The 25,847-nt window shown below is 45.9% G+C and overlaps 2 protein-coding genes and 1 long non-coding RNA gene across 6 annotated transcripts in view; 1 reads left to right on the forward strand and 2 right to left on the reverse strand.

Moving 5' to 3' along the window:
• Positions 1 to 8,741, reverse strand: TMEM41A (transmembrane protein 41A). The gene is made up of 5 exons (XM_021069988.2): positions 8,556 to 8,741; positions 6,818 to 6,971; positions 4,581 to 4,742; positions 3,893 to 4,031; positions 1 to 1,819 (listed from the first exon to the last, which is right to left on the reverse strand). The coding sequence occupies exons 1-5, from the start codon at positions 8,672 to 8,674 to the stop codon at positions 1,599 to 1,601; spliced, it is 795 nt and encodes a 264-aa protein (XP_020925647.1). The 5' UTR covers positions 8,675 to 8,741; the 3' UTR covers positions 1 to 1,598.
• The window catches only part of LOC146397644 (uncharacterized), a 57,585-nt gene continuing 39,782 nt past the window's right edge, over positions 8,045 to 25,847 (forward strand). The window contains exons 1-2 of one of the 2 annotated variants that reach the window (XR_014824500.1): positions 8,045 to 9,207; positions 15,905 to 15,983. This is a non-coding gene — a long non-coding RNA (uncharacterized LOC146397644). Of the gene's footprint in view, positions 9,208 to 15,904; positions 16,282 to 25,847 lie in introns of those variants that run through there. The other variant, XR_014824499.1, reaches the window with a different exon arrangement.
• LIPH (lipase H) overlaps positions 15,323 to 25,847 on the reverse strand; it is a 47,656-nt gene continuing 37,131 nt past the window's right edge. For all 3 annotated transcript variants that reach the window (XR_002337781.2, XM_084990630.1, XM_021069987.2), the window contains 2 exons: positions 19,037 to 19,210; positions 15,323 to 17,191 (listed from right to left, as the gene is read on the reverse strand). Coding sequence is in view for 2 of the 3 variants with exons in the window: in XM_084990630.1 (XP_084846756.1) it covers positions 17,104 to 17,191; positions 19,037 to 19,210 (262 nt within the window). In the remaining variant the exon portion in view is untranslated. The remainder of the gene's footprint in view (positions 17,192 to 19,036; positions 19,211 to 25,847) is intronic.

Here is a 25,847-nt window from a genome sequence, read left to right on the forward strand (position 1 = left end):
GAACATTTATATACATTTATTTGGGAAGCTGTAAACTCACAACAGATAAGGCACATTGTTGCAAAATCCTGGGGGAGGAGATAGAGAGACAAATCCAAGGATCTTAATAAGAGGGCAAAGTGCAGAGAGCTTCCTTGTTTCTCCCCTTCCCACCTCCTACTTCTGAATACAAGAGCCAGGATTTCCAAGTCCAGCTGGCCTCATTATCAAGCTTCTTTTTAAGCAACACATCCTTAAAAATGAAGTCCTTATTGGGTTGTTGGTTTGTTTTGTTTTTTGTTTTGTTTTGTTTTGTTTTTGGATTATACCATGTCCAAAAAACACTGCTTGGAAAATTCATTCTTCATACTCAAGTATTACCAAGAATTCACGTACAACAACTGGTCTACATTAAAGGCTCGGCAAGATTCTTGGCCAAGTCAAATCAAAAACCCAGCAGATGGTGCCTAAGGGCAACAGCTCTGCTAAGAAGTGATGAGCTACTCCTACAGGGTACGGGGTCCCAGAGGTGGTCAGTTTAGGTGCCAAGGCCCTTCTGTCCTTGGAAGCATTAACCCAGGTCTGGGCCAATTCAATAACATAGCAATAGGAAGCAATGACAGCTACAAATAATTAAAATACAACACCACAAAGTTAACCAAAACCAAGCTTTCACCTTTGAATTAAAAAATAAAATAGTTATTCCTCAGTGATGCTCAGGAAATGATAAAAATGAAAAAGAAAAAAAAAAGGCATTCAGAAGGTATACTGGCTGATATCTGAGTGTACTGCATCCATTCTCCCAGCAGGAGGAGGGAGGAGGGATTTCTATACAGAAAGGACAGACTAGAAAATGTACTGGCGATCATTTGGTTCAGCCATCCAGATGGGTTAAGAATTTGTCCAGAACATATCCACAACATAGAGAGTTCACTCCATTCATATTTAATAGTTCATCTGCAGTCGGATTAATTGTCAAGATATGCAACCAAAAGAGGATCTGACACGTGGTGACATCAGTGCATCTGAACATAAATAGCATCCCAGCAATCACTGTGCTTTTGAGCTGCACATGGAAGGTCTGTGCAGTTCATCGGCTTGTTTCCCTTGATTTATGGAAGAGGTAGGTCAATCGGAAAAAAAAAAATTCTTCAGAAGACTAACAAGACAGAGTGGTGTCATGATGTGGGTTCACGTGTCATTATCTGCACTAATCATGTCCAAGAAGGGCTTCTAAGGAAAACACCTGTCACGACAGCCATCACTGTGCAAAAGAGGCACCCTGGACAAAGGCAATCAGCATCCTCTTCCGAGGCAGCTCAGGGCTTGGCAAGAGGTGAACACGACTACCGTGAATCCCTGTTATTCAATAATATATCAACAGGATTTGCTAGGAGGCCATCCGTTTTACGAGAGTCCTGCTAAATCAGGGCTGGTTTGAGAACTTGGTGTAATTCACCTTCTAGAGCAGAGTGTCCTGCATGACAAGACAGAGCACACAGAAGAACAGAGTCCAAATTATCTGTTGAGAATAATTTAAAAATGAGGGGCTTCAGGAGGACCACACCCATTATACAAATAAACAAGAGTCCAGGGACTTGGCAACCAAAGGATCCAGATCACGTATGCTTTCTACTATTTACGTGATGAGTGTTGCTTGTTTCATTCAAATATAAGTTTTTCTGGCTAAACTTTTTAATGAGGGTTCCAGGAACTAAGGCCACCAGGGCAATGGCCAGTAGCTTAAAGGCAGTTTCCCAGGAGAAAATAGCATCCAGAGAGGTAAGGGTTGACAGGATGGAGCCCGTCTGCACACAGATGAAATTATATGGAATCAAACCTGAAGAAAGAAAAGGGAAAGAGCCTGTTACTGAGGGTGGGAAAATGAAGAACAACAGTCCTTCAGAAATGTCACCAGGAATGACAACAGTGACTCCAGTTTTGTACTGATTTTACCCAATGCCTGACTCCTAAATTTATGACCTCTTTCCCTTCTTCTTTTCCACTCTTTCTCCTCCTTTCCTCACTTCCCACATACATCTGCCTCATTCAACAGGACTCGAGATGGTTTACAGAAACATATATACTACCTCCTGCTGCACAGCACAGGGAACTACATCCAATCACTTGCGATGGAACATGATGGAGAATAATGTGAGACAAAGAATGTATATGTGTGTTATAACTGAGTCACTTTGCTGTACCACAGAAATTGACAGAACATTGTAAATCAACTTAATAAAAAATTTAATATATATACACTACAATAAGATAAAAATTTAAATAGGATCCTGCTGTGTAGCACTGGGAACTATATCTAGTCACTTATGATGGAGCATGATAATGTGAGAAAAAAGAATGTATACATGTATGTGTAACTGGGTCACCTTGCTGTACAGTATAAAATTGACAAAACACTGTAAACCAGCCATAATGAAAAAAATAAAAAACACTACATATAAAAAAATAAATTTAAACAGGAAAAAACAAAATGAGTAACTAAAATACAATTAATGCTTATACAGAAATACATAAATTTCACTCATTTGCTAGAGGTGCCCCCAGATTTGGTTCCGAGCACCCAACAGCCAAAGTAAAGAGAGGCACCAGCATTAGGAAGTTTCCAGTATGCCTAAGATGAAAACAAGTTTCTTAAAAGCAGTACTACTGTTCATGTTCTGTACCGTCTCCAAGAAATCACCAAATCCATTGGATCCCAAGTCTGACTGGATGGCTAGAGAGGCTGACTGTGTAACAATCCCCTGGTGAAGTTGTTAAAAACACATCTTCAGCCTCCCCCAGAGATTCTGGTTACCTGGGTCTGGGGTAGAGCCCAGGAACCTGCATTCTCAAGCCTCTCCCAGACCTTACTCCTGCATTCTGATTGGTTTAGGACCCTCTGATGATCCATTCCTCTCTTGCAGATGATGCCTCAACATCATAGAGCCATCACTGTCACACAGCTTGTCAGAGGGTGAACTAGAATCCAGGTCCCCAGAGCCCTTCCAAGCCTCATTCCACCTGGGTAATTAAGGCTATTAAGGGAGGTCCTGAGGCATGAGGCACTCTGCCTAAAAGCCAGAATGACCAGAATTAGCTGTGGAAGATTTTGTTTCGATTTAAGATCTCAGCTTCTCTCAAGAATTCCCTATTAATAGCAGTTGCTTGACCACAGATTTTGTCGTGTTTGACCTAGAGCCCTGAGTGGTCTTTCCTCCAGGTTCTAAAGGAAATTTGAGAGGCAATCCTTGCTTTAGCCTTAAAGAGGGTGCTTTACTTCCAGTGTGGAGAAAATAATAGTCATTGATTTTACAGGATGTTAGCATTTTACCATTCAGATGAAGACGGTTGAAAGCTCATGCTTAGAGAAACACTGCACTAGTCCCAGCCCCTCACTTGGCCAAGTGGCCCATTGAGGGCTCGGCTCTTACTGAAGGTCATACAGTTGTCAAAAGGCAGTAGGAACCTCACTAAGACCAACTCTTCCAGAGGCAGATCTTAATCGAAACAGGGGCTGAAATCAGATGGAAGCCCTTGCTCTGCCCCTTCCCCCCACTCCCCGCTTCTTTCTCTCACTCCAGAAACCCTCACTCCAACTCTGCTTTTCCTGAGAGCATTTTCTGAGTGCTTACGATGGGCCAAATCGTGTGTTTTACACAGATTACTCTTCTAATCCCAGGGCCTAGCACAGTGCTGGGCACACAACAGGCACTAAATACAGTCGTAGAATGAACAACCCCTATTTTTTTCCCAACGTATTTCTGTGGGTTTTCATGTTCAAGCCTGAGGAGATTTGCCATCAGGAACGGCCTCTTGAGATGAGGCCTGACCATGCTCTTCCCGACCGCTGCTGGCAGAGGTGAGCACGTGCCCACGACAACCACGAGTCCCAGACTCGTCCACTACATCTTACCGATGAGAACTGAGAAGAAGAACTGCACGATGGGGATATTCAGAATCGGGGCCGAGAGGTTCAAGAACCAGTTTGGCGTCATGGGAAAAAGCCTCAAAAACAGTAAGAAAAAAAACAAGCTGTTTCTGTTCTCCTCCACCTGCAGCCAAAGAAGATAAAGCCGTTAAGAAGCAGAAAGAGCCTCCAGGTTTTGAAGATCTGTTGGTTTGGGCACTATTCTAGATACTTTACATATTCTTCAAATTCCAGGGCAGAGACTGTTCTCCACATTTTAATTTTTTATTATTTCTTTTTTCTCTTTTTTGGCCACACCCATGGCATATGGAAGTTACCAGGCCAGGGATGGAATCTGAGCTGCATTTACAACCACAGCTTCGGGGAAGGCTGGGTCTTTACCCACTACGCTGGACTGGGGGTCAAACCCATGCCTCTGCAGAGACAATGCTCGACTCTTAACCTGCTACACCACAGCAGTGGGGAAGAAAAAGGAGATGCCTGAGGCTCAGAAAAGTGAGGAACTTGCCTGAAGACAAGGAGCTGGGAGTGATGCAGCTGAGATCTAAGCTCAGGTCTGTGCCTCCTGCAGACACCAACAGAAGCCCTGGGTCCACCCCAGACGGTAGGAGATCCCTGGCCCTCCCTCCCCTCAGGGCCATGAAGTGACTTGGGGGGCGGTGCTGGCACTCACCTTCCTCTGCAGCAGGGCCACCTTGTCAGGAAAGTAGGAGACCACCAGCTGTTTGCCAAAAACACTGGAGAGCAGGTAGCAGCATGTGGCACCCACCGAGGCCAGCACACAGCACAGCAAAAGCCCCAGCCATGGCCCAAACAAAGCGCCAGCTAACACGTTCTGCAAAGAAAACAGACACTCTGCTACAAAGGCATCTGGCAGCGGCCAGCCACCTTGTCCTGGAGCTTGAGGGTCTGAGGTTCCCTCCACCTCCAGTGACTCCTGGACAGAACCCAACTCCCATTCTAAAAGGGGTGAATGAAAGTGATGAGAGAGCTGGGAACTACAACCCCAGCCTTGGTCTCTTCGCCTTTCGGACAGGAAGACGATGCAAACTTCAGTGAGCAGGAAAGAATTAAACGGGAAAATACATGTATGTAGCACCCAGCCTGCTACAAGGGCTCTGGTGGGTCCTGAAAACCCTGATGCTCTGAAAAGGCAGAAACCAAACTGACAAGTTACTTTTGCTCTTTTAAATGAACTCAAACCATGAAATTTTTCCTCAGTGAGACCACACAAGCTTTATAAAATGTCTCATTGCTTTGTTTTCTGCTGGAATTCCATCTATGTGGTATGCTAACACTGGGGGTTCCATGTTGACCAGAATTCTAGCTGACACTCCATAAAACTTTAGATGAACAAAAATGGAAAAGTGAACTAAATGCCATCTGGCTGGTAGACATCATCCTGCCAAATGTGTGATCCAAGAGAGAAAGGAAGTGAGAAGTTGGGGATCTGCTCAGCACCTACTATGTGTTATGAACTTAATACCTGTCTGATTACATCCCCACTCTGACCCTGTGTCATATGCCATCCTCACCTCATTCTACAGTGAGAAAGTACTGTGCCCAAGGTCAAACTAGGCGGAGACAGGATTCACCCGCAAGCAGCAGCTGGTTCTTTGTCATGAAGAGACATCAGCTCAAGAGAGCAAGAGGTACAGAGGCGACACCAGGGGTCAGCCACCAATCTCCAGCATCAAATGCACCTCCATCTCCCCCAGCATGGACATGTTTGCTTTTCTTCCAGTTTCCAGCAAAGAAACTGCTTAAGTGGATCTAGCCTGAGCTGAATGCTGAGGCAGGAAGATGACGTTGAGGCAGGAGAGAGAAGCAGGACAGAAGGACGCTTTCAGGGCTTCCTGCTTAGTCACCTAATCACTCAACAAGTGCTGAGGGCCGCTGTGTGCCAGGTGCACCATCAACCGTGCCAGCCTCTCTGCACCTGCTGTATCATTTAATCCTCCGATGTAACAATCCTCGGGATTATACAGGAGAATCCCTACTCCACTGGACGAGGATATGGGGTTGGAGAAGTTAGGTGACTTGCTCATGGTGACACAGCTGGGATTCCAACCTACCCAAAGCTATAAGACATATACATTTACACGAACCAGCTTTCAGTGCTACTGCGAGGACAGCACAGATTCTTTTGTACAGCCTGAGACTACAACTGATGAGAAGCATCCAAGAGCCCAAACATAAGCTGGGGTTTAACACTGCGGCTCCTGAGAGCCAAGGATCCCCACAAAACCAGGAGGACCTGTCCTCTCCACACTGGGAGACTTCCCAGCCTCTACAGCCCAACATCACCATGAACAACCTGCACTTATTCATCAAACATTTATGACGGCACATCCCTATGCCAGGCAAAGAAATTCAAAGGATGAGAATAAGGAACAGGTCCTGTCCTCAAAAGAACTCAGACTAGAGAAGAAAACAGATTTTTAAAAAATCAAAAACATTACAGAAGCTCTGAAGGGGAAGAGTTGACCCAGCCTGGGATGGTGGGGCAGGGTCTCAAGGACAGCACCCCACAGCTATCAAATCGAATCCTTAAAAACAAAAACAGCATAACTGAGAGGAAAGGTAGGCTCGGGAGCTGGGTAGATGTGGGTTCAAACCCCAGGACTACCACCTCCTCGCCTTGTCATCTGGGATAGTTACCTGATTTCTCATCATTCATGGCCTTATCTTAAAAATGTGGAGAATAGTGTGTGTTATTGTCTCTTGCAAGAATTAAATAAGGTCATTCAGGTAAAGTGACTAGGACAGCACCTGACACAGGGGAAGCTGACAACAAATGGTAGCCACAGTAGTCTATCCTCTAGACCGTAAGAGCTGCAGCCCAAGGGCCCGTCTACAAGGACAGAAGGTGGCTTCCTGGCAGGCACAGGAGGAGGGCAGGATACTGACCAGGAAGCTGGAGCCAGGGATGGCAAAGCCCTGTTTGTAGAGGTAGGCACTGCAGAAGAGTAGGAATACGTAGGCCTGGTGCTCCTTCCGGTACTCTCGAAGGACCTCAGAGAGTTCCCGCAGCTCAGCCACATCTGAGGGGAACCATAGTGACCTGAGATTTGAAAAAGCAGATGGAAACAAAAGTCCAGATGAGCCTGATACCTAAGAAAGTCACTTGCTGTGTCTTTCTTCCAAAGGAGGTTTATAAATGTGCCCCTCATCTGGTCTGCCGGCAACACACGCATAACGGGAGGCCAGGATGACGGATGACATGATACAACACAGCAGAGGCAAGGAGAGCCTTGGTTTGGGAGCAAAGGACCTGTGGTTGCATCTCAACTCTGCTACTCTCCAGTTGCGTGATCTTGGGCTAGTCCCTGAGCCTCAGTTTCCTCATCTGAAAAAGGAGGGGTTGATGGTGGACAATCACCAAGTTCCCTCTTAGCTCTCAGGTTTTATGAACTATTCTTAAGAGGCAAATGGCTTAATATCTAGGCAAATGCAAAACATCCTAAACTACCTTTTCCTTTCCATGAGCACCTCCTCCCCCTAAGTTTTAGGCCAAGGACAATTCAAACTTGACACGACTTCTAAGTTACTAAGTAAAACAATTGTTTTATCAGTCACAAAAAAAGCCAATTAAAGATTCTCCAGGAAAGTATATTTGTCCCACGCCATAAACAAAATCTTTTCAATAATGTGTCAGGCTTGAAACCAGCCCTTTCAAAGAGCCGGCTTTTCACCCTGCTCTTTATATGGTCCTCAATGCACTATGAACCCAGTCCAAGAGCTTCAGTGTAAAGTCTACCTTGCCTCTGGCATCTAAACAACTCCTGAATCCATCAATGATCAAATCCATCAAATAAGCAAACTCTCCTGGTTCTCATCAGAATGTTTCTCTTAGTATGTATTACACCTACAGCAGAGCCTTCCCAGATGGAGCAAAAGAATACAATCTTTGCAAACAACCTTCTTAACAATCAAACATCATAACATCCCTGACACCCTTCCATTAACTTTATGAACAGTAGCTGCACTCACGACAAACTGGCCCGGTAGGTATTGTAACGCCTTCTGCCTCAGCTAGTCGGTCCTGAGAAGGAAAAGCTGAAACAGCCAGGAAGAGGGGCGGACCCGATAATTAATTAGCGAATAATTTAAAGTTGTCTGGGCAATGCTTTTCCTGAAGACAGAATGCCTTAAAGTCCCAAGGACAGACCTAACAAAACTGAAGTGAAGTGGGGAGGACGATGGAGGGAGGCTGGAAGCAGTCGTGAAGAAGGGGCTGCGGGTCCAACCAGGGCCGAGGGTCGGATGCACAGGGGAGTCAGGACTGGGCCAGGAAAGACGACAGGGACACAGCTCAAGAGGTGATGCCATGGCGCGAACAGAAATGCTCCGGGGTAAGACGCCGCGTTTCCCTCCGCAAATCTCACCCCCAAAAGGCACTAGACAGCATTCCCGCGCAGCGACCAGCAAGCAGGTCCCAGCTAGGACCGGGCCCCAGGTCCAGTCCACCCGGCCTGCTCGCGACCGTGTAGACGCTGTCTGATCCCCAGTCCTAGAACTGAACCTCAAATCCCGGCTCCCGACGCCTCCGATCTGGGAACCCCAACCTCGGGTTCCCAGACCCATCTTCCGACCTGGCTCCCCTCCTTTGACCTGAAACTTGTTCCCCGCCACCTCTGCCACGCACCTGTCTCCAGCCCCTTCGGCTGAGCCTAGTGTCTCCCCGCGGGGCAGTCGGGTCGACAGCAAGTACAAGGCAAAGGTGCAGCCGGCGAAGACCAGGAGGAGACCGAGCAGGGGACGCATATCGGCGCCCTCACCCCGACCCGCGGGGGCCGCAGACGAGCGCGGAAGCAGCACCGGGGACCTAACTGCTCGCGTACTGCGCACGCGGAGCGCGTTAGGGGACGGACCGGGGCGGGGTCCGCTCCAGGCCCCGCCCCCCAGATACAGACCCCGCCCCCTACCGGCCTCCGGCTGCTTGCCCCTTAGCCAGGAATCCTGCAGATCCGGTCTTGCAGCCTCCCTGTTCAGCACGTTCGTCTGTCCTCCTCCCGTTTGGGTGTCTTTTTCTGTTTATCTCTGTCTCTTGCTTCACTTCTTTGCGGGCTCTCTGCCAGGCGCTGGGAGAATCACGAGCCCTACCCACAGCGAGCTTGCGGTCTAGTGGTCACTCCAGTCTTGTCAACCATCGGTTGTAACACAAAGCAAATGCAGCCCTCTTAGAACCAAAGGCTCCTGTGAGTGTGGTGGAATGGTCGACACGGAAATAATGAGAATTTCCTTTTATTGAACGCCTATGTGCTCATTACCCTTAATGCTCCCAGGAATCCTGCAAGGTTGGTATTTTTGGTATTTTTGTCTTTATTTAACAAAAATCTGAGTCCTGGAAAGATTAAGTGACATCTCCGAAAAGAGAGCCAATATAGAGTCCAAGTCACCCTGAGTCCAAAACTAGCGGTCCCACACTGCGTGGATTCATGGAGAAGGTGGGGTTTTGAGTTTACCTTTGAGTTTACAGTAAAGCATGAGCAAGATTTCCACAACAGAGAGAGGAGGAATAGGGTGAGCTGGGGACCCAGTAAGGTGCCAGCCTTCAGTATCTGTGAAGCCTAAATTGAGAAGTGAATGAGAAGGTGAGGAAAAACTCAGAAGTATTGAAAGGCAGCTAAGGAGAATGGTTTTTTAACATTGTGTTTTAAGGAGACACCAACAGAAGTGTTTAAGCAGGTGTTGCCGTTGTGGCACAGCAGAAACGAATCAGACTAGTGTCCCTGAGGAGGAGGGTTCAATCCCTGGCCTCGCTCAATGGGTTAAGAATCCGGTCTTGCCATGAGCTGTGGTGTAGGTAGCAGACACATCCTGATCTCGAGTTGCTGTGGCTGTGGCCTATACCAGCGGCTACAGCTCTGATTCGACCCTAGCCTTGGAACTACCATATGCTGCATGTGCGGCCCGAGAAAGAAAGAGAGGGAAAAGAAGTGTTTTAGCAATGGAATACATTAGTTCCCATTTTTGGATGTTTGCTCTGGCAAATGATTAGACTCCATTCTGAGTTGATAGCTGCAACTGACTTGGTGAGAAAGGATGCTGGGCTGAGCCAGGACCACATCAGTGGGGATGAAGGGAGGAAGATGGACAGACTGGGAGAAGTTGAGTTGGTAGGACATGCCTGATTAAATGGAGAATGACAGAGTCCAAAATGTTACAAGCCTGGATAACAGAAACCATCCTTGTCACATCATTCAAAACCCTTCTTGGGCCAATAAGGAGCACCTGTCAGAATTTGAAGTGCACAAGGTCCTATCAATTCTACATCCAGGAATTTAACCCCTAGGTATGCCCATAGGTAGACAAAGATGTTTGTTCAAGGGTGTTCTCTCAGCTTTGATATTAAGATATTGGGAACAACTTACCCATTATTTAGGGGGACTACTGAAGTTAATTATTGTCTATTCACAAATGGAACACTAAGTAGCTTCATGAAAGAGGGAGGCAACTCTGTCCTGATACAGTTCTGTTGCCCAGTATGGCTTGGATAACAAACACTTTTCAGTGTTAAGACTACATCATGACTCATTCGTAAGAAGAAAAAAAGGATATTTTTATATGTTCAAAATACTGAAGTATTTATGAATTAAATGGTTCAATGCATGAGATTTGCATCAAAATAATGAGATGGGGCTGTAGTGGGTAAGGATGTAAATAAAATACGAATGGCTGGAGTTCCCTTCGTGGCTCAGCAGTTGACAGACCCGACTAGGATTCATGAGGAGGAGGGTTTGATTCCTGGCTTCGATCGGTGGGTTAAGGATCTAGCATTGCCGTGAGCCAATCGCAGACGCAGCTCGGATCCCACGTTGCTGTGGCTGTGGTGTAGGCCAGCAGCTACAGCTCCTATTTGAACCCTAGCCTGGGAACTTCCATATGCCATGGATGTGGCCCTAAAAAGCAAAAATAATTTTTGAAAAATACAGTTGGCTGCTGAGTTGATAATTACTGAAGCTGGATGATGAGCACATGGAGGTAGATTTCATACCATTTTCTCTATTTCCATATATGTGTAAAATTTGCCACTTTAAAACGTGTGGGGAAACGGCCTCAGTCCGCCATTCTAATTTTTTTCTTTCAAACCCCCCATTGCAGCTGGACTTGCACTGTGTTAGTTTGTGCCTGACAACACTCTTCCCTCCATCTGGCAAACTTCTCTGCCTGAAAGTTCCCTACTCTTTCATCAACATACAAGGCATTTGTCACTTCCCTCTGAGAGGCCTTCTCCATTCCTACTGGCAGAAAAGTTGTTCCTTCTCTGTGATGGGGGCTGCCTGTGGAGAACCTGTTTTCCTCTGATTGCAAATACTGTGCTCCAGTGTCATTATCCATGCAGGGGACAGTGAACACATCTGTAAATGAGACAAGGTCTCACTGTCCTATGTTTGTCCCATCCCTGAGCTCTGTTCTTGGCTTATCACTGGCACTTGATGGTGGTTTGTAGTTTGTTGAATAAATGGACCAGGTCTAGTGAGGAAACCATTGCTTGTTTGGTTTGGAACATATTGATTTTGATTTTGAGAGGTCAAAGGAATATGGGAGGAGAGAGAGTGAACGAATGCGATATTTGTTTATCAGAGAACAAGAAGGAAAGCTCCTGCTCTCAAGGGCTTCACTTTCCCTCTGGCTGGGGGAGAGCATGTTATAATTACAGAGCATGAGAGCACTGAGGAGGAAACAGGTGCAGCCAAGCTCCCAGAAAAGCAGGTATCTCCATCTCACTTCAGGATGAGTGGCTGGGTAGGTGTTCAGGTGGAGTCACTTTGAGCATCTGATGCACCCACAACTGTGAGTGCTGAGCAGGGCGGAGCCCTTGTTGACCCCTCCAGAGCCCCCGCTCTTTGCTCTGCCCCCCATTGCCTCTCAACCAGCAAGTGAAAATCCAGAGCTCGGGTTGAACATTCACATTTGGAGGTCATCTGTCTAGAGGAGAGTTAAGCAGGAGTGGGAAAGTCTCTTAGGGAGACCATGAGAGGGAAAGTAACAGCAGCTGACATTCATTGAGCCTAAGCTCACTCCGGACCCCAGGGAAGCCTTTTACACACGTTTATTATATATACCAACCTTCATGAGGCAGGAACGCTTTTTTTTTTTTTTTTTTTTTTGTCTTTTTGTCTTTTTAGGCCTGCACCCGTGGCACATGGAGGTTCCCAGGCTAGGAGTTGAATTGGAGCTATAGCTGCTGGCCTACACCACCGCCACAGCTATGCAGGATCTGAGCAATGTCTGTGACCTACACCACAGCTCATGGCAACACCAGATCTTTAACCCACTGAGCAAGGCCAGGGATCGAACTCACATCTTCATGGCTACTAATCGGATTTGTTTCCACTGAGTCATGAAGGGAACTCCCTTCGTTGTGTATATTCTGCTGCTCAGCCCACTGAGCGAGGCCAGGGATCTAACCCTCAACCTCATGGTTCCTCGTTGGATTCTCTCCGCTGAGCCACGGCGGGAACTCCATGAGGCAGGAACGCTTAACAGCCTCCACTTTTTGGTTCAGAAACTTAGGAAGAGTTAAGTCAACAGAGGTCACACCACAACAAATAGCAGAACTGAATCACCTACCCGACACTGCCTTTTTTGGAAAGGAGACTGAGATCAGAAGCCTGGTGAGGAAACGGTGGAAGCAGTGAAAGAGAACTAGGTAGCTCATGCAGGGATGTGGGATGAGAGCTAGGGTAGTGGGGGCAGAGCGTGCTGAGGGCCCAAGAAAGACTGTTAGAAAAGGACCCGGAGTGCAGTGTCAGAGTCCTTGGAAAAATCCAACAGGGAGACCTGAGGGGTTGTGGAACTCAGCCAACATCAGGGGGTAAGGAACATTTGACAGCGCTCCTTTGGGAGATTCAAACCTAATTTCCTACATGCCCATTGCCCAAGCTCCTGCTTGCTGCCCCTGGCTTATCCCCCTAGCCTCCTTTTCTGATTCCTCCTACTCAACCCATATGCGATGGGGAATAAGCCCTGGACTGTGCTCCCCGCTCCCCGCCCAGCTCCACACTGATCTCAGTCTCCCCAGCCCTCCTGACCCCCAACACACAGAGCTAGCTCTAAGCAGCCAGGGCACCGTCTGAAGGCTGCACAGCCTCCACTGAAGCCCCTCACTTACAGCACATGCCAGGCAGCCTGACAGAGGACAGGGGCAACCCCCCACCAGGGGCATGTGTTGGACTGGGGAACAGGAGGGAACTAGTGGTTCAGGGAAGTGGAAGGGAAGAAAAGCCAAGAGGCTCCAGTGAGAGCAGATTTGCCAGCCACTCCCTATGGCTCTTTGTCATCACGCTTAACCTCCTTTCCTGGCTTAATCAGATCTGCTTAGAGTATCTGAAAGGAGTAGCTCTGATCAGGCCACAGGACCTTGCTTCCCCATTCCTGCTCCAGCCACCATGAATGGCAGCAGGATGGACACCTGCTCCAAGAGGAGAATCCAAGGGTGATCTCCTCAGACTTTGAATTGGGCCACCTAGTGAGTCAGTGGCCAAGGAACCAGTGGTTGACAGCTGCCCTGTGAGGGAGTGGAGCTGAGTCTGAGAGACGCATAGCTGAGCACGAGGGTTAACGAAAGCCCATGGATGCTTGTTGCTGAAGGCTCCAAAACGGCCCCCATCCCTGCCCTTCCTAACTTCTGATGGTTCAGCTCTCTCTGGGTTTCCACAAGTCCTCTCTCTCATGAAATCTGGGGTAAAATGAGTGCATTTCTGTTGCTGGCATCCCAAGTCTCCTTGGCTAAGATAGGGTTTTGCAGGAGTGAGAATGTGGGGCTGTGGTCTGAGGGTGGCAGTTTCTAAGTTTAGGTTTTGGAAATAACACAGTTAAGTGTATTATAAATCCCAGTGGAAGTGGCTCCATAAGGACAAGTCTATGCTGTTCAGCAGACATTTATACAGTAACTGCTTTGCGCCTGGCTCTGTGCTGGGCGCCAGGGCAGCAAAGACAAATAAGCAGCAGCTGCTCTTATGGTGCTCCCAGTCTGGGAGGAGGTACAGACTCAGAAACAAATTACAATACGGCTTCATAAAACAGCAATGGTAGCATAGAGTGGGTGGTGGAAGGGAGTCCAGGAAAAGCAAGCACAGCTTGGAGCCACCCAGGCATGCCAGAGGTTCCCAGAGGGTTTGAGCTGAGGTGCTACAGCAGGGGAGTGGGTAAGGACAGAAACTCCTAGGCTTCGGGATAGGTGGGCTTGCTGGAGAATGGTATTGGGACTACCTGGAAGTTGTGATGAGACATGAAAAAGAACCAACCTCTCTTTCTCCCAGGGAGCCTGGGAAGCGAGCAGTGGGCCTCTTGTCTGTTGAGACAAGAGTAACACAGGTGGTTGGGAGAGAGGTCCAAGGCAGAGAGGGATGGGTGCCTTCCTGGAAATGGACTGTGGCTGATGGTGGAGGGGGAGATCTTTCCTCATAGTGGACTGTGGCTCCCTAGGTCCAACAAGATGATGGAGAGTGTTTGTTTAATAACTATCTCCTGAGTGCAGACCATATTGGAGGTACTTCACCAGGCACAGCTGGGTACAGCGCTTGGCTGGCAGAGCAGTCTAGTGGAGAAGATGGACAGGAATCAGGTTCTCACACGCATAATATAAAAAATCGATATAGCTCAAACAGTGCTATGGAAAGAGAAGTCCAGCGTGCTCTATGGAGAAGGAAGGTCCAGGAAGACTCCTCTGAGGAAGTGATCGTCCAGCTAAGGTCCAAAGGCTGAGCAGGAGAAACTGGTGAAGACAAGCAGGAAGAGTGTAGGCTGCAGTTTAATTGCATCCTGGGCTGGGGATTCAGACAAATACACTGATAAACAGAGGGAAGAGAGGCAAAGATAACAAGAGACAGTTGAAAGGTCCAGCGGCCTCAGGAGAAAGATTGAGAGGAGAGGGGCTTTCATTTCACCTGATCATTATTATAGGAAACTCTTTAAAATTCACCTCCACTCCAGGGAACAAACTTCCTTCCTTTACTCATTCATTTATCCACTCATCCTTCCATTTGTTCATGCACACACCCACTCTGCAGTGAGCTGGGTACCATGCTAGGAGATGCCAGGAAAGGCAACACAGAGAGACCCACTGGCCCAAGGAGTTTATAAATGGATAAAAATGCTGTTCCTGGCATTTTCTGGCTGTTGTCTTGATCCCCTGCTTACTAGGCAAGGCAAAGAAGTCAAAGAAATGACTGTGCTAATCAAGATGGAGGACCAATAAAACTCTAAAAAGAAATCAGGGCTTATCAGCCCCCAGATATCTGTATCCACCACTGCTGAGGAAACATGGGAAGGAGGAAGGATAATAAGATGTCCAAGTGGGCAGGAGCATCACTGAGCCTCCTCTCAGAGTTCAGACATTCGCTGTGGGCATCTCTCACTTAAGTGAAACAGACGCTGGATTTGCTACACATGTAGAAGCAAAGATAAGATGTGCCACACAGGAATATATTCACAGAGTTCAATCATTTATGAAACAGAGAGTCCTTTTTTTTTTCTTTTTTTTTTTTTTCTTTTTTTGTCTTTTTGCTATTTCTTGGGTCGCTCCCGCGGCATATGGTGGTTCCCAGGCTAGGGGTCGAATCGGAGCTGTAGCCACCAGCCTACACCAGAGCCACAGCAACTCAGGATCCAAGCCGTGTCTGCAACCTACACCACAGCTCATGGCAACGCCGGATCGTTAACCCACTGAGCAAGGGCAGGGACCGAACCTGCAACCTCATGGTTCCTAGTCGGATTTGTTCACCACTGCGCCTTGACGGGAACTCCCAGAGGGTCCATTTCTTTAAGGCTGTTCTTACAGAAAGCAGTAGAAGAGCAGTCACTTAGACGGGGAGGGGGTTTTAGTGGACCTGTGACTCTCAGGAATCCCAGGAACCTTCCTGCAGTGGCCAGAGCTGGGCGATGTGTGGTACCCACCCCTTTGGCTTTGTCTCTGATCTGTGCATCTGGCCTCTATGACCTTGGCCCTGGGGGGGCCTCTTGACTTGCCTGCTATTGTCATTCCAGATCTGTGGATCACACCTCTTCCTAGAGAAGCCTGAAAATTCCTCAGACTGGAAGCTGCAGATGCTCCAAGAACAAACTGGTTAGTGCTTTGAATTCACATTTTGGGAAAACAAGTTACTTAGCATCACTCCAAAAGGTTAACATCAGTTACCCCTAGTAGGTAGGATTATGGATAGCATGTTTTCACTTTGCATCGCTGCATTTTCTAAGCTGCCTTCAATAATCACCGATTACATTGGTAAAGGGGGCGGGATTTCTTGAGTATGGCTTAAAAAGAGGGTTAGCTTAAAAGGAGGGTTAGCTATAAAGATTCTTCTTTACCTTAAGTGAAAAACAAGCTTAACTCTTCTCTTCTGCCTCTCGCTCTGTCCCTTGTCCCTGAGCAGAGCTGCCTCACTGCTTCATCTACCCTTCCCCCCTTATCCATTTGCTGTCTAGTCCCAGCAGTTGCCTCCCTGGCTGTTGGTCTGTTCCCACCTCCTCCTGCACCAACTCCACTTTAAACAAAGCAAGAAGCCAAGGATGTGGCTTCCCTGCCTTCGCAGAGCAAATAGCCCGAGAGAGAAGAGGGTGTTGATAAGGAGAAACTCTTATTGCATATTAGAAAAACTGTATCAAAATAAATAAAAGCATATTCACATGTATCAAGCCACTCACAGATGTGGCACCCAGGGGATTTCAAAGAACCCTTCACAGACTTGCCTCCCAAACCCCCCCACACAAGAGCCCTGTAAGGTAGGTCAGTTTCCATTCCTGTCTCCATGCAGGGCCTGGAGGGATCTGGCACAGGGAATGTGGGGTCAAGTCCAAAGTGAAGTTGCCAGCCAGTCCTTCCCTTTAAGATGCATGGCTGGCCGCTGCGATGGGCAGAACTACCTCAGTGACAGGCAGCAGAATCGACAGGTCGGAACAAATGGGGCCCCAGGACACAGACTAACAAGGCACTGGGCCGTCGGGAGCCTGGCTATTTCTGACTTGCCCTACTTAGGGGCTCTCTTCCCAGGACTGTTTCATAATCCAAGGTCGTTTGACATTTTTACAATGTGACATCCATAAGACATTACTGGGAAAAAAAAAAAAAAAAAAACCCTGGTTATTCCATCCTTTTTGTGCCTTGAGGAAAAGGCGCGGTAAAGCTTTAAAAAGCCTGTAGTTGCAGCATTCTTGATGTTACTGGCACCCAGGAGTCCTCACAACAGTTACATGTGCAACTTTGGGCAAAGAATAGGCTGGAAGACCGTTTCAACATTTTCCATCAGAACAAGATCATACCGACACAGCTGGGGCCTGTGAAAATAAGATGAAATAGCCTTGTCTATACAAGAAGAAGAATATTCCCGTTCTAGTAGTGTAAGTTACATTATCTCCCTTGGATATAAAATTATTTAGTAATTGTTTGTAATGTTCTAGGAAAATGCTTGTAGCTTTTAAGAACAGCACCATCAACCACGGCAAGAAATCAGGGTGGAAACATTTATTTACCACACAACTTTAACTAGGTTTGAAAACAAATAGAGAAGGATTAGAAAGAAAGAAACAAAAATTTTAACAGTGGATGCCTCTGAATAATAACATTATCCGTGATATTTTTCTGCTTCTGAACAGTTTCTGCACTTTCCAGATTTTATAAAATGAATATGTAGTCCTTTGATAATCAAGGAAAAAAGTATTGAAAAGTCTCAGTTTTAAGATGTAATGACTACCTACTTAGAAAACAGACAAACTTGTGGTGTTCCCATTGTGGCTCAACAGGCTAAGAACTTGATATAGTGTCCTTGAGGATGTGGGTTTAATCCCTGGCCTCAGAGATCCCACTGTGGCTCAGTGGTAATGAACCCGCTAGTATCCATGAGGATGCAGCTTCCATCCCTGGTCTCACTCAGTGGGTTAAGGATCTGGCATTGCCATGAGCTGTGGTGTAGGCCACAGATGTGGCTCAGAGCCTGTGTTGCTGTGGCTGTGGTGTAGGCCAGTGGCTGCAGCTCCAATTCAGCCCCTTGCCTAGGAATTTCCATATGCTACAAGTACAGCCCTAAAAAGCAAAAATAAATAAATAAATAAATAAATAAATAAATAAATAAAATAAAATTCCCTGGCCTTGCTCAGTGAGTTAAGGATCTGGCATTGCCTTAGCTGCATTGTAGGTCACAAATGCAGCTCGGATCCAGCATTGCTGTGGCTGCAGCATAGGCAGGCAACTGTAGCTCTGATTTGACCCCTAGCCCAGGAACTTCCATATGCCACAGGTACAGCTGTAAATAGAAAGAAAAAAAAAACAAAAAACAAAAAAGGAACTTGCATTATTAAATGTTTTAGGGTGCCCTAAACCTCCAGGAAAAGTGAATTTATAAACATAAAGTAGCAACTGCTAACATTCTTTTCTGTCTCTCTCTGTCCATAGATTGGATGCCAAGACTATGTTAGAGTGGCATTAGCCACAGAATATACCAGCACTTCTCCCCCTTTGTCTCTCTCTCTCTCTCTACACACACACACTGTTGCTTATTTTTTCTGAACCAGTTAAGAATAGGTTGTTTACCCCTTAATATTTCAGTGTGTATTTCTTAAGAACAAGGACATTCTCAGTGCAGTTATCACATTTTAACATTGATATAGTACTTTTATCCTGTATGAGTGGAATAAAATATTCTGATTTTTCGGTACATTTTTAAAACTACTGGGCTCTGTTTTTTCAATTTGCCAAATTATACGAGGCTTTCTTTTCTATAGCAGATTATCAACTTGCAGGCAGCTTGGGTGGAATGGTTAGGGAGGAATTGGATAGCCCTAAACACATAAAAACATTATTTCTTTGGATTTCTGGGCTGTTCATCTCCCTCCCCCCTTTTTTTTATTACTCAAATGAATTTATCACCTCTGTAGTTGTATAATGATCATAACAATCTGATTTCACAAGATTTCCATCCCTGGGCTGTTCATCTTTAAGTGCATACCAGTAAAATTGTCTTAGATTACTGGGCAACTTATTTTTTTTATCAAATCTAGTTTTAGAAAACCCCTCACTTCCTGAATTGATTGATGAAGTCCTGTTAAAACATCAGACCAAGTAGCTTGGACAGGAACCAGTAACATCTTTGGAAGACAGGGGCTTTTGACCCTGCCACAGCTCACCTTTCTGGATGGGCAAGTGACCTTAACTTCATTCGGAGAATCCTGAGCTTGTACTTTGGGCCTATTACGGATCCTGTAGAGAATACCAAGGAAATGGCTGACACTTTATCCAGATCCTGACTGAATCTTGCAAGCAGACTCACTTGGTGGTATTTCTGAAATGTTGCAGGTTCACTGGAAGGAAGAAATAATGCATTTTAAAGTGGATATAGGAGATTCCTGGTGGTGCAGCAGGTTAAGGATCTGGCGTTGTCACCTCTGTGGCACCAGTCACTGCTGTGGTGTGAGTTCAGTCCCTGGCCTGGGGAACTTCCACATGCTACAGGCACAGCCAAAAAAAAAAAGGAGGAAAGAAAGGAATTCCTGCTGTAGCACAGCAGATTAAGGATCCAGTGTTTTCTCTGAGGCAGCAAGGGTTTGATCCCCAGACCAGTGCAGTGAGTTAAGGATACAGCATTGATCCAAAGCTGTGGCATGGGTTGTAGCTGTGGTTTGGATTCGATCCCTGGCCCAGTAACTTCCATACGCCATGGAAATAAACAGAAAGAAAGAAAATTAAAGTGGATATAGATTATCAATGAAAGAAAACAGTTGTTTTATTTTGTTTGTTTGTTTTGTTTTGTTTTGTTTTTTGCCTTTTTTGCTATTTCTTGGGTCGTTCCTGCGGCATATGGAGGGTCCCAGGCTAGGGGTCGAATCGGAGCTGTGGCCACTGGCCTACGCCAGAGCCACAGCAACGCCAGATCCGAGCCGCGTCTGCAACCCACACCACAGCTCACAGCAACACCTGATTGAAGAAAACAGTTTTGAAGCCTACAAATCACTCATTAGCAGGTAGCCATTTGGCCCCATAGCCTGCACTGGCTAACTTTCGTTGGCAAAGTCCATTGGATTCCAAGGAACTGCCTAAGTGAAGCTGCTGACCTTGAGACTGATGAAATGCTGGGGCATTAGAGAGGTACGCACTGCCTACTATAAGCCAGAGCCTCATCCCTCGATACATGTCTCCAAATCCCCAGAAAAATTCTGCAACGTCTTACTTTTTTTTTTTTTTTTTTTGTCTTTTGTCTTTACCAGGCTGCACCCTTGGCATATGGAGGTTCCCAGGCTAGGGGTCTAATCAGAGCTGTTGCTGCTGGCTTACACCACAGCTCACAGCAACGCCAGATCCTTAACCCACTGAGCGAGGCCAGGGATCGAACCCACAACCTCATTGTTCCTAGTCGGATTTGTTTCCACTGTGCCACAATGGGAACTCCCCTGCAACGTCTTATTAGCTTCATTTTATAGACAAGGAGACAGATGCTTACAGAGCTAAAGTTCATCCAGGTCATAGGGCTTATCTGTAGCAGTGTAGGGATTAAAACCCAGTTCTGGGAGTTCTTGCTATGGTGCAACGGGGTTGGTGGTATCTCTACAGTGCCAAAATTCAGGTTCGATCCCCAGCCTGGCATGGTGGGCTAAAGAATCTGGTGTTGCCGCAGCTGTAGCATAGGTCACAGCTGCAGCGTAGGTCGCAACTGCAGCTCAGATCCGATCCCTGGCCCGGGGAACTTCCATATGTGCAGGGCAGCCAAAAAAAAAAAAAAAAAAAAAAAAAAAAAAAACAAAAACGAAAACCAACAGTTCTGGTTGAGTTCAGTGTTACGGTCTTTCCATTAAATGACATTGCTGGACACATACATATGTTTCTTAGCCAAACTAGTTACTAGTTTAGAAGTTGTGCTTAAGTGTATATTTTCTCAGTTCTGCCTCTCAAGAGAAACCTTAAAATTGCTACATCCCAGGTTCTGATACTTTTTCCAGGTGTGTGGAGATGTTCCCTACAGTTGGACCCCCAAATTGAGTCTAGGGTGTATCTTCTGGAAGGTTCAGCTGGGTAATGTCTCTCTGGGGAGCTGGGAGAGTAGGTAATGGAGAAATGAATCCGTAGTTTGGAGGTGGCGGTGGGGTTGAGAAGGTGCCTGCCACTCCAGCCTCACTGGAATCATGTCAGTCCTGTGGAGGGCAGAAGTGCCACAAGTAAAACTAATCCAAAAGGTTGCACAGATTTTGGTTTCTAAATACCATCTCCACAAAAAGGAACTAAGACTCCCTGGAGACATGGTTGATTCCAGAGCTAGGACAGGGAAGGTACAAAGTGATCCTAGAACAACCTGTGTGCCAAAAAGAAAGGTAGCATTTCAAAGGATGATAGAGATGTTCAAAAAGAACACAGAGTCACTGCACACCCATTCGGGTGGCTACTATGAAAAAAAAAAGTGTCAAGGAAGATATGGAAGAATTGGAACCCTTGTGCACTGTTGGTGGGAATGTAAAAATGGTACAGCCACCATGGCAAACTATACGAAGCCTCCTTAAAAATTTTTAAATAGAACTAACATATGATCCAGCAATTCTACTTCTAGTTATATACCCAAAAAATTGAAAGCAAGGTCTCAAAGAGATATTTACACACACATGTTCCTAGCAGTATTGTTCCAATAGGCAAGAGGTGAAAGTAACACAAAGGTCCATTGATACATAAATGGATAAACAAAACATGATATGTATGTACAATGGAATATTATTCAGCCTTCAAAAGAAATCCTGTCACATGCTACAGCATGGATGAAACTTGAGGACATTATGCTGAATGAAATAAGCCAGTCACAAAGAGATAAATATTGTTTGATACCATTTATATGACATCTAAAGTAGCCAAATTCATAAAAATCGAAAGTAGAATGGTGGTTGCCAGGGAGTGAGGGGAGGGAGAAATGGATGTTATTATTTAATGGATATAGAATTTTGATTGGCAAGGTAGGAAGGTTCTGGAGCTCTGTTTTGCAATAATGTGAAACACTATTGTACTTAACACACCGAACTGTATACTGAAAAAGAATTACAACGGTAAATTTTGCATTTTTTTTAAACCACAATAAAAAATGCATTGCGGAGCATTGGGATCAGTGGTGTCTTTGTAGCATTAGGGTGCAGGTTCGATTCCCAGCCGGGCACAGTGGGTTAAAATGATCGGGCGTTGCCACCTCTCCAGTGTTGGTCACAACTGTGACTCAGATCTGATCCCTAGCCGGGTAACTCCTTATGCTTCAGGGTGGCCAAAAAAAAAAAAAAAAAAATATGCATTTGGAAATTCCCTCGTAATGCAATGGGTTAAGGATCCAGTGTGGCTGCAGCTTTAGTGCAGACTGCAACTGTGGCATGAATTTGATCCCTGGTCCAGGAACCTCCACATGCCATGGGTGCAGCCAAAAAAAAAAAAAAAAAAAAATGCATTTAAAAAAGAGCACTGGCCAGATTTGGGACAATTTGAATATCAAAATGGATAAATAAGATAGTAACTGATTTTAAGTCCCCATCAATAAAATGAAAATCCAGGAGTTCATATTGATATGAAAAAGCAAATGAATAAATGAAGGAGAAGAAGAGAATCCTTTTCTAAAAGTTGAGCAGGAAAAAGCACCATTTGGCAGCCATCTGAGTAATGATTACAATCACAAAACATTCAAACTAGTGGATAAATTTTGAGGAGTAATGGACCATTTACCTGGTCTCAAAGTTTCTACCCACAAAATAATTATTCATTACGAAGGGAAAATAGTAACTTTTTATTTATTTATTTATTGCTTTTTAGGGCCGTACCCGCAGCATATAGAGATTCTCAGGCTACGGATCTAATCAGAGCCACAGCTGCCAGCCACAGCAATGCAGGATCCAAGCCATGTCTGCAACCTACATCACAGCTCATGGCAACACTGGATCCGTGACCCACTGAGTAAGGCAGGCATCAAACCTGCAACCTCATGGTTCCTAGTCAGATTCGTTTCCTCTGTGCCACGATGGGAACTCCGAAAAATACTAACTTTAAAGTGGAGAAACTTGGCAGAAATCACCTTAATCAACTGATACACATCAATGAAACACATCAAAATTGTGAGCCTCCTAGTTGGATGCACAGAGACAAACATGAACATAACACGTCCTCTGTGGTTTCCTTGCCGGAGATACAAGATCTGAATCTAATCATGAGGAAAAATCAGACAAACCCAAACTGAAGACATTCTAAAAATTTTCGCCCTATAATCTTCAAAAATGTCAAAGTCAAGAGAGCCAAGGAAAGGCAGAAGCACTGTTCCAATGTAAAGGCTAAAGAGACAGGACAACCAAATGCAGCCAGTGATCCTGAATTGAATCTTTTTGCCACAGAGGACATTATTAGGACAGTTAGTAGAACTAGAAAGGGGTCTCAGGATCAGATGGTAGTGATGTGTCAGTGTTATTTTTCTTATCTTGGTGGTCAATTGTGGTTATGTAAGAGAACAACATCCTGTGTGTAGAAAGTACACACTAAATTATGCATGAGGCAACTGAGCCAGCACGTCAGCAAGAGCTATACGGTGGTTCAGAAAAGAGGGTGTTCCTGTTGTCGCTCAGCGGGTTAAGAACCCAACATGGTGTTCACGAGGATGTGGGTTCAATCCCTGGCCTCACTCAGTGGGTTAAGGATCTGGCGTTACTGCAAGTTGCGGTGTCGGTTGCAGATGAAGCACGGATTTGGTGTGGCTGTGGCATAGGCCAGCAGCTGCAGCTCCCATTAGACTCCTGGCCTGGGAATGTCCATATGCCACAGGTGGAGCTGTAAAAATATCAAAAACAAAAACAAACGAATGGAAAAAACAAAAAAGAAAAAAGGCTAATTTGAAAGGAGTGGTTTAACCAAGAAGGATTATAAGCTGTACCACTCTTGTCCTCTCGTGACCAGAGTGTAGCAAAAGGAAGAGGGATCCCTTCTCACTTCTCTAGGGGCAGCTGTGGAACCAGGAGAGGGCAAGGACCCCAGGAGAAGGGTATACCACTTGCAGATGGTAGATCCCAGAGGGGGTAGTGAGAAGGTGGGAGAGGGAAAAGGCGAGCTCCTTGAGCTGACCAGGGTTGTCTAGGAGTACAGGTAAGACCCTCTCTTCCACCGACAGGGATGTCTGGAAATACATAGGGGATACTAACCAAGGGTTGGGTTCATGCAAGAATAAATAGAGTGAGAGCTGGTGAACTGCGGCTTTTGGCAATAGGTACACTAGATACTCTGAAGACAACTCATAATAGTGGATACAATTACAAACAACCAGAAAGCAAAACTAAAAACTTTTAAAGTGCATTGAACTAAGAAGAAAGGAAAAAATACCTATAAACCACAAAAATATGTGGAAGCAGAAATCCAGACAAATAAGAGGAATCCTGAAATCACCTTTTGCTGGTCTTTTTGAAATTTGGTAACCTTGAGCTTTGGCTTTCAAGGCCTTGTGGTACAGTGGGACAAGAGACAAAGTCTATGGGCTCCTCAATGTGGGGAGTTGACTAGGAGACATCTGGGGGAAGAGGGAACTAACTGTGGATTTGAAGTTAACAACCCTTCTACCATCTTAAGGGACAGAAAATTTCCCGCCTCAGATCTTGGCTCTGTGAGACTGCAGACTGCCCTTCACGTGGGTCAGCAAGCAGCTCAAGTTTGAATACTTGTGGTCTTAGAAACTTCAAATTTAAAAATTAGGATTTCCCTTGTGACACAGTGGGTTAAGGACCTGGTATTGTTACTGCAGCAGCTCAGGTTGCTGCTATGGCATGGGTTCAGTCCCTGGCCTGGGAACTTATACATGCTGTGGGTGCAGCCAAAATAAAAAATTAAAAATAGAAGTTCCCACTGTGGCTCAGTGATTAATGAAACCAACTAGCATCCATGAGGACACAGATTTGATCCATGGCCTCGCACAGTGGGTAGGATCCGGCGTTGCCAGGAGCTGTGGTGTAGATCACAGACGCAGCTCGGATTCCACATTGCTATGGCTGTGGCATAGGCTGGCAGCTACAGCTCCAATTAGACCTCTAGCCTGGGAACCTCCATATACCGCAATTGTGGCCCTAAAAAAGACAGAAAACAAAAAAAAATTAAAATTAATAAAGATAAAAATTAAAGTGGTCCTAGACTGACGTTATCTCTAAGAACCTGACAGAGGCAAATGCAAATCCTTTCTGGGGAAATCAACTTTGACTCAGATCCTCAAAGAATCCCTGCACATAGTGGGAAAAAAAATTTTTTTAATGTATATATATATATTTGATGGGGAAAAAAAGAAAGGTACAAATGGCAGGCTTTATTGCTGCCAGCTGCAGGCAGGAGGATGTGCTAATAATGCCCTGCATCCTGGTTGGCGATGCGACTGTGTGGCAGCTGCCAAGAGAGGCAGGTGTGGGTGAGGAGGCCTCAGGACTGAGTGTGCAGAGACTTGAGACTGCCAAAGCGACTTTCCCAGCAGAGTAACGTGCCCAGGGCAACCCGGAGGAAACTCCTGCTCTGCAGGCAGGAAGGAGGCAGCTACCTCCCCAGTCCCAGACACTGATGGAACCCAGATTGCTAACTACAAAGAAAAAAACAGGAAATGCAAAAGATTGGAATGATTAAACCCTACCAAAGACTTCTCAGAATTGTAAAAGAGCATACAAATATGTGCTTAAATGTAAAAAGTGTGGAGTTCCCATTGTGGCTCAGTGGTAATGACCCTGACTAGCATCCATGAGGACATGGGTTCAATCCCTGGCCTCCCTCAGTGGGTTAAGGATTCAGCATTGCCATGAGCTGTGGTGTAGGTTGCAGACATGGCTCAGATCTGGTGTTGCTGTGGCTGTGGTGTAGGCCAGCAGCTGCAGCTCTGATTTGACCCCTAGCCTGGAGACTTCCATATGCTGTGGGTGTGGCCCTAAAAGGCAAAAAAAAAAAAAAAAAAAAAAAAAGGTAAAAAAATGTGATGTGTAA

The sequence above is a fragment of the Sus scrofa genome, chromosome 13, assembly GCF_054392235.1.
Source record: "Sus scrofa isolate SSC_HxYL_T2T_F1_AM1 chromosome 13, Sscrofa_HxYL_maternal_Yorkshire_Landrace_v2.0, whole genome shotgun sequence".
In the NCBI taxonomy this organism is placed as follows: domain Eukaryota; kingdom Metazoa; phylum Chordata; class Mammalia; order Artiodactyla; family Suidae; genus Sus; species Sus scrofa.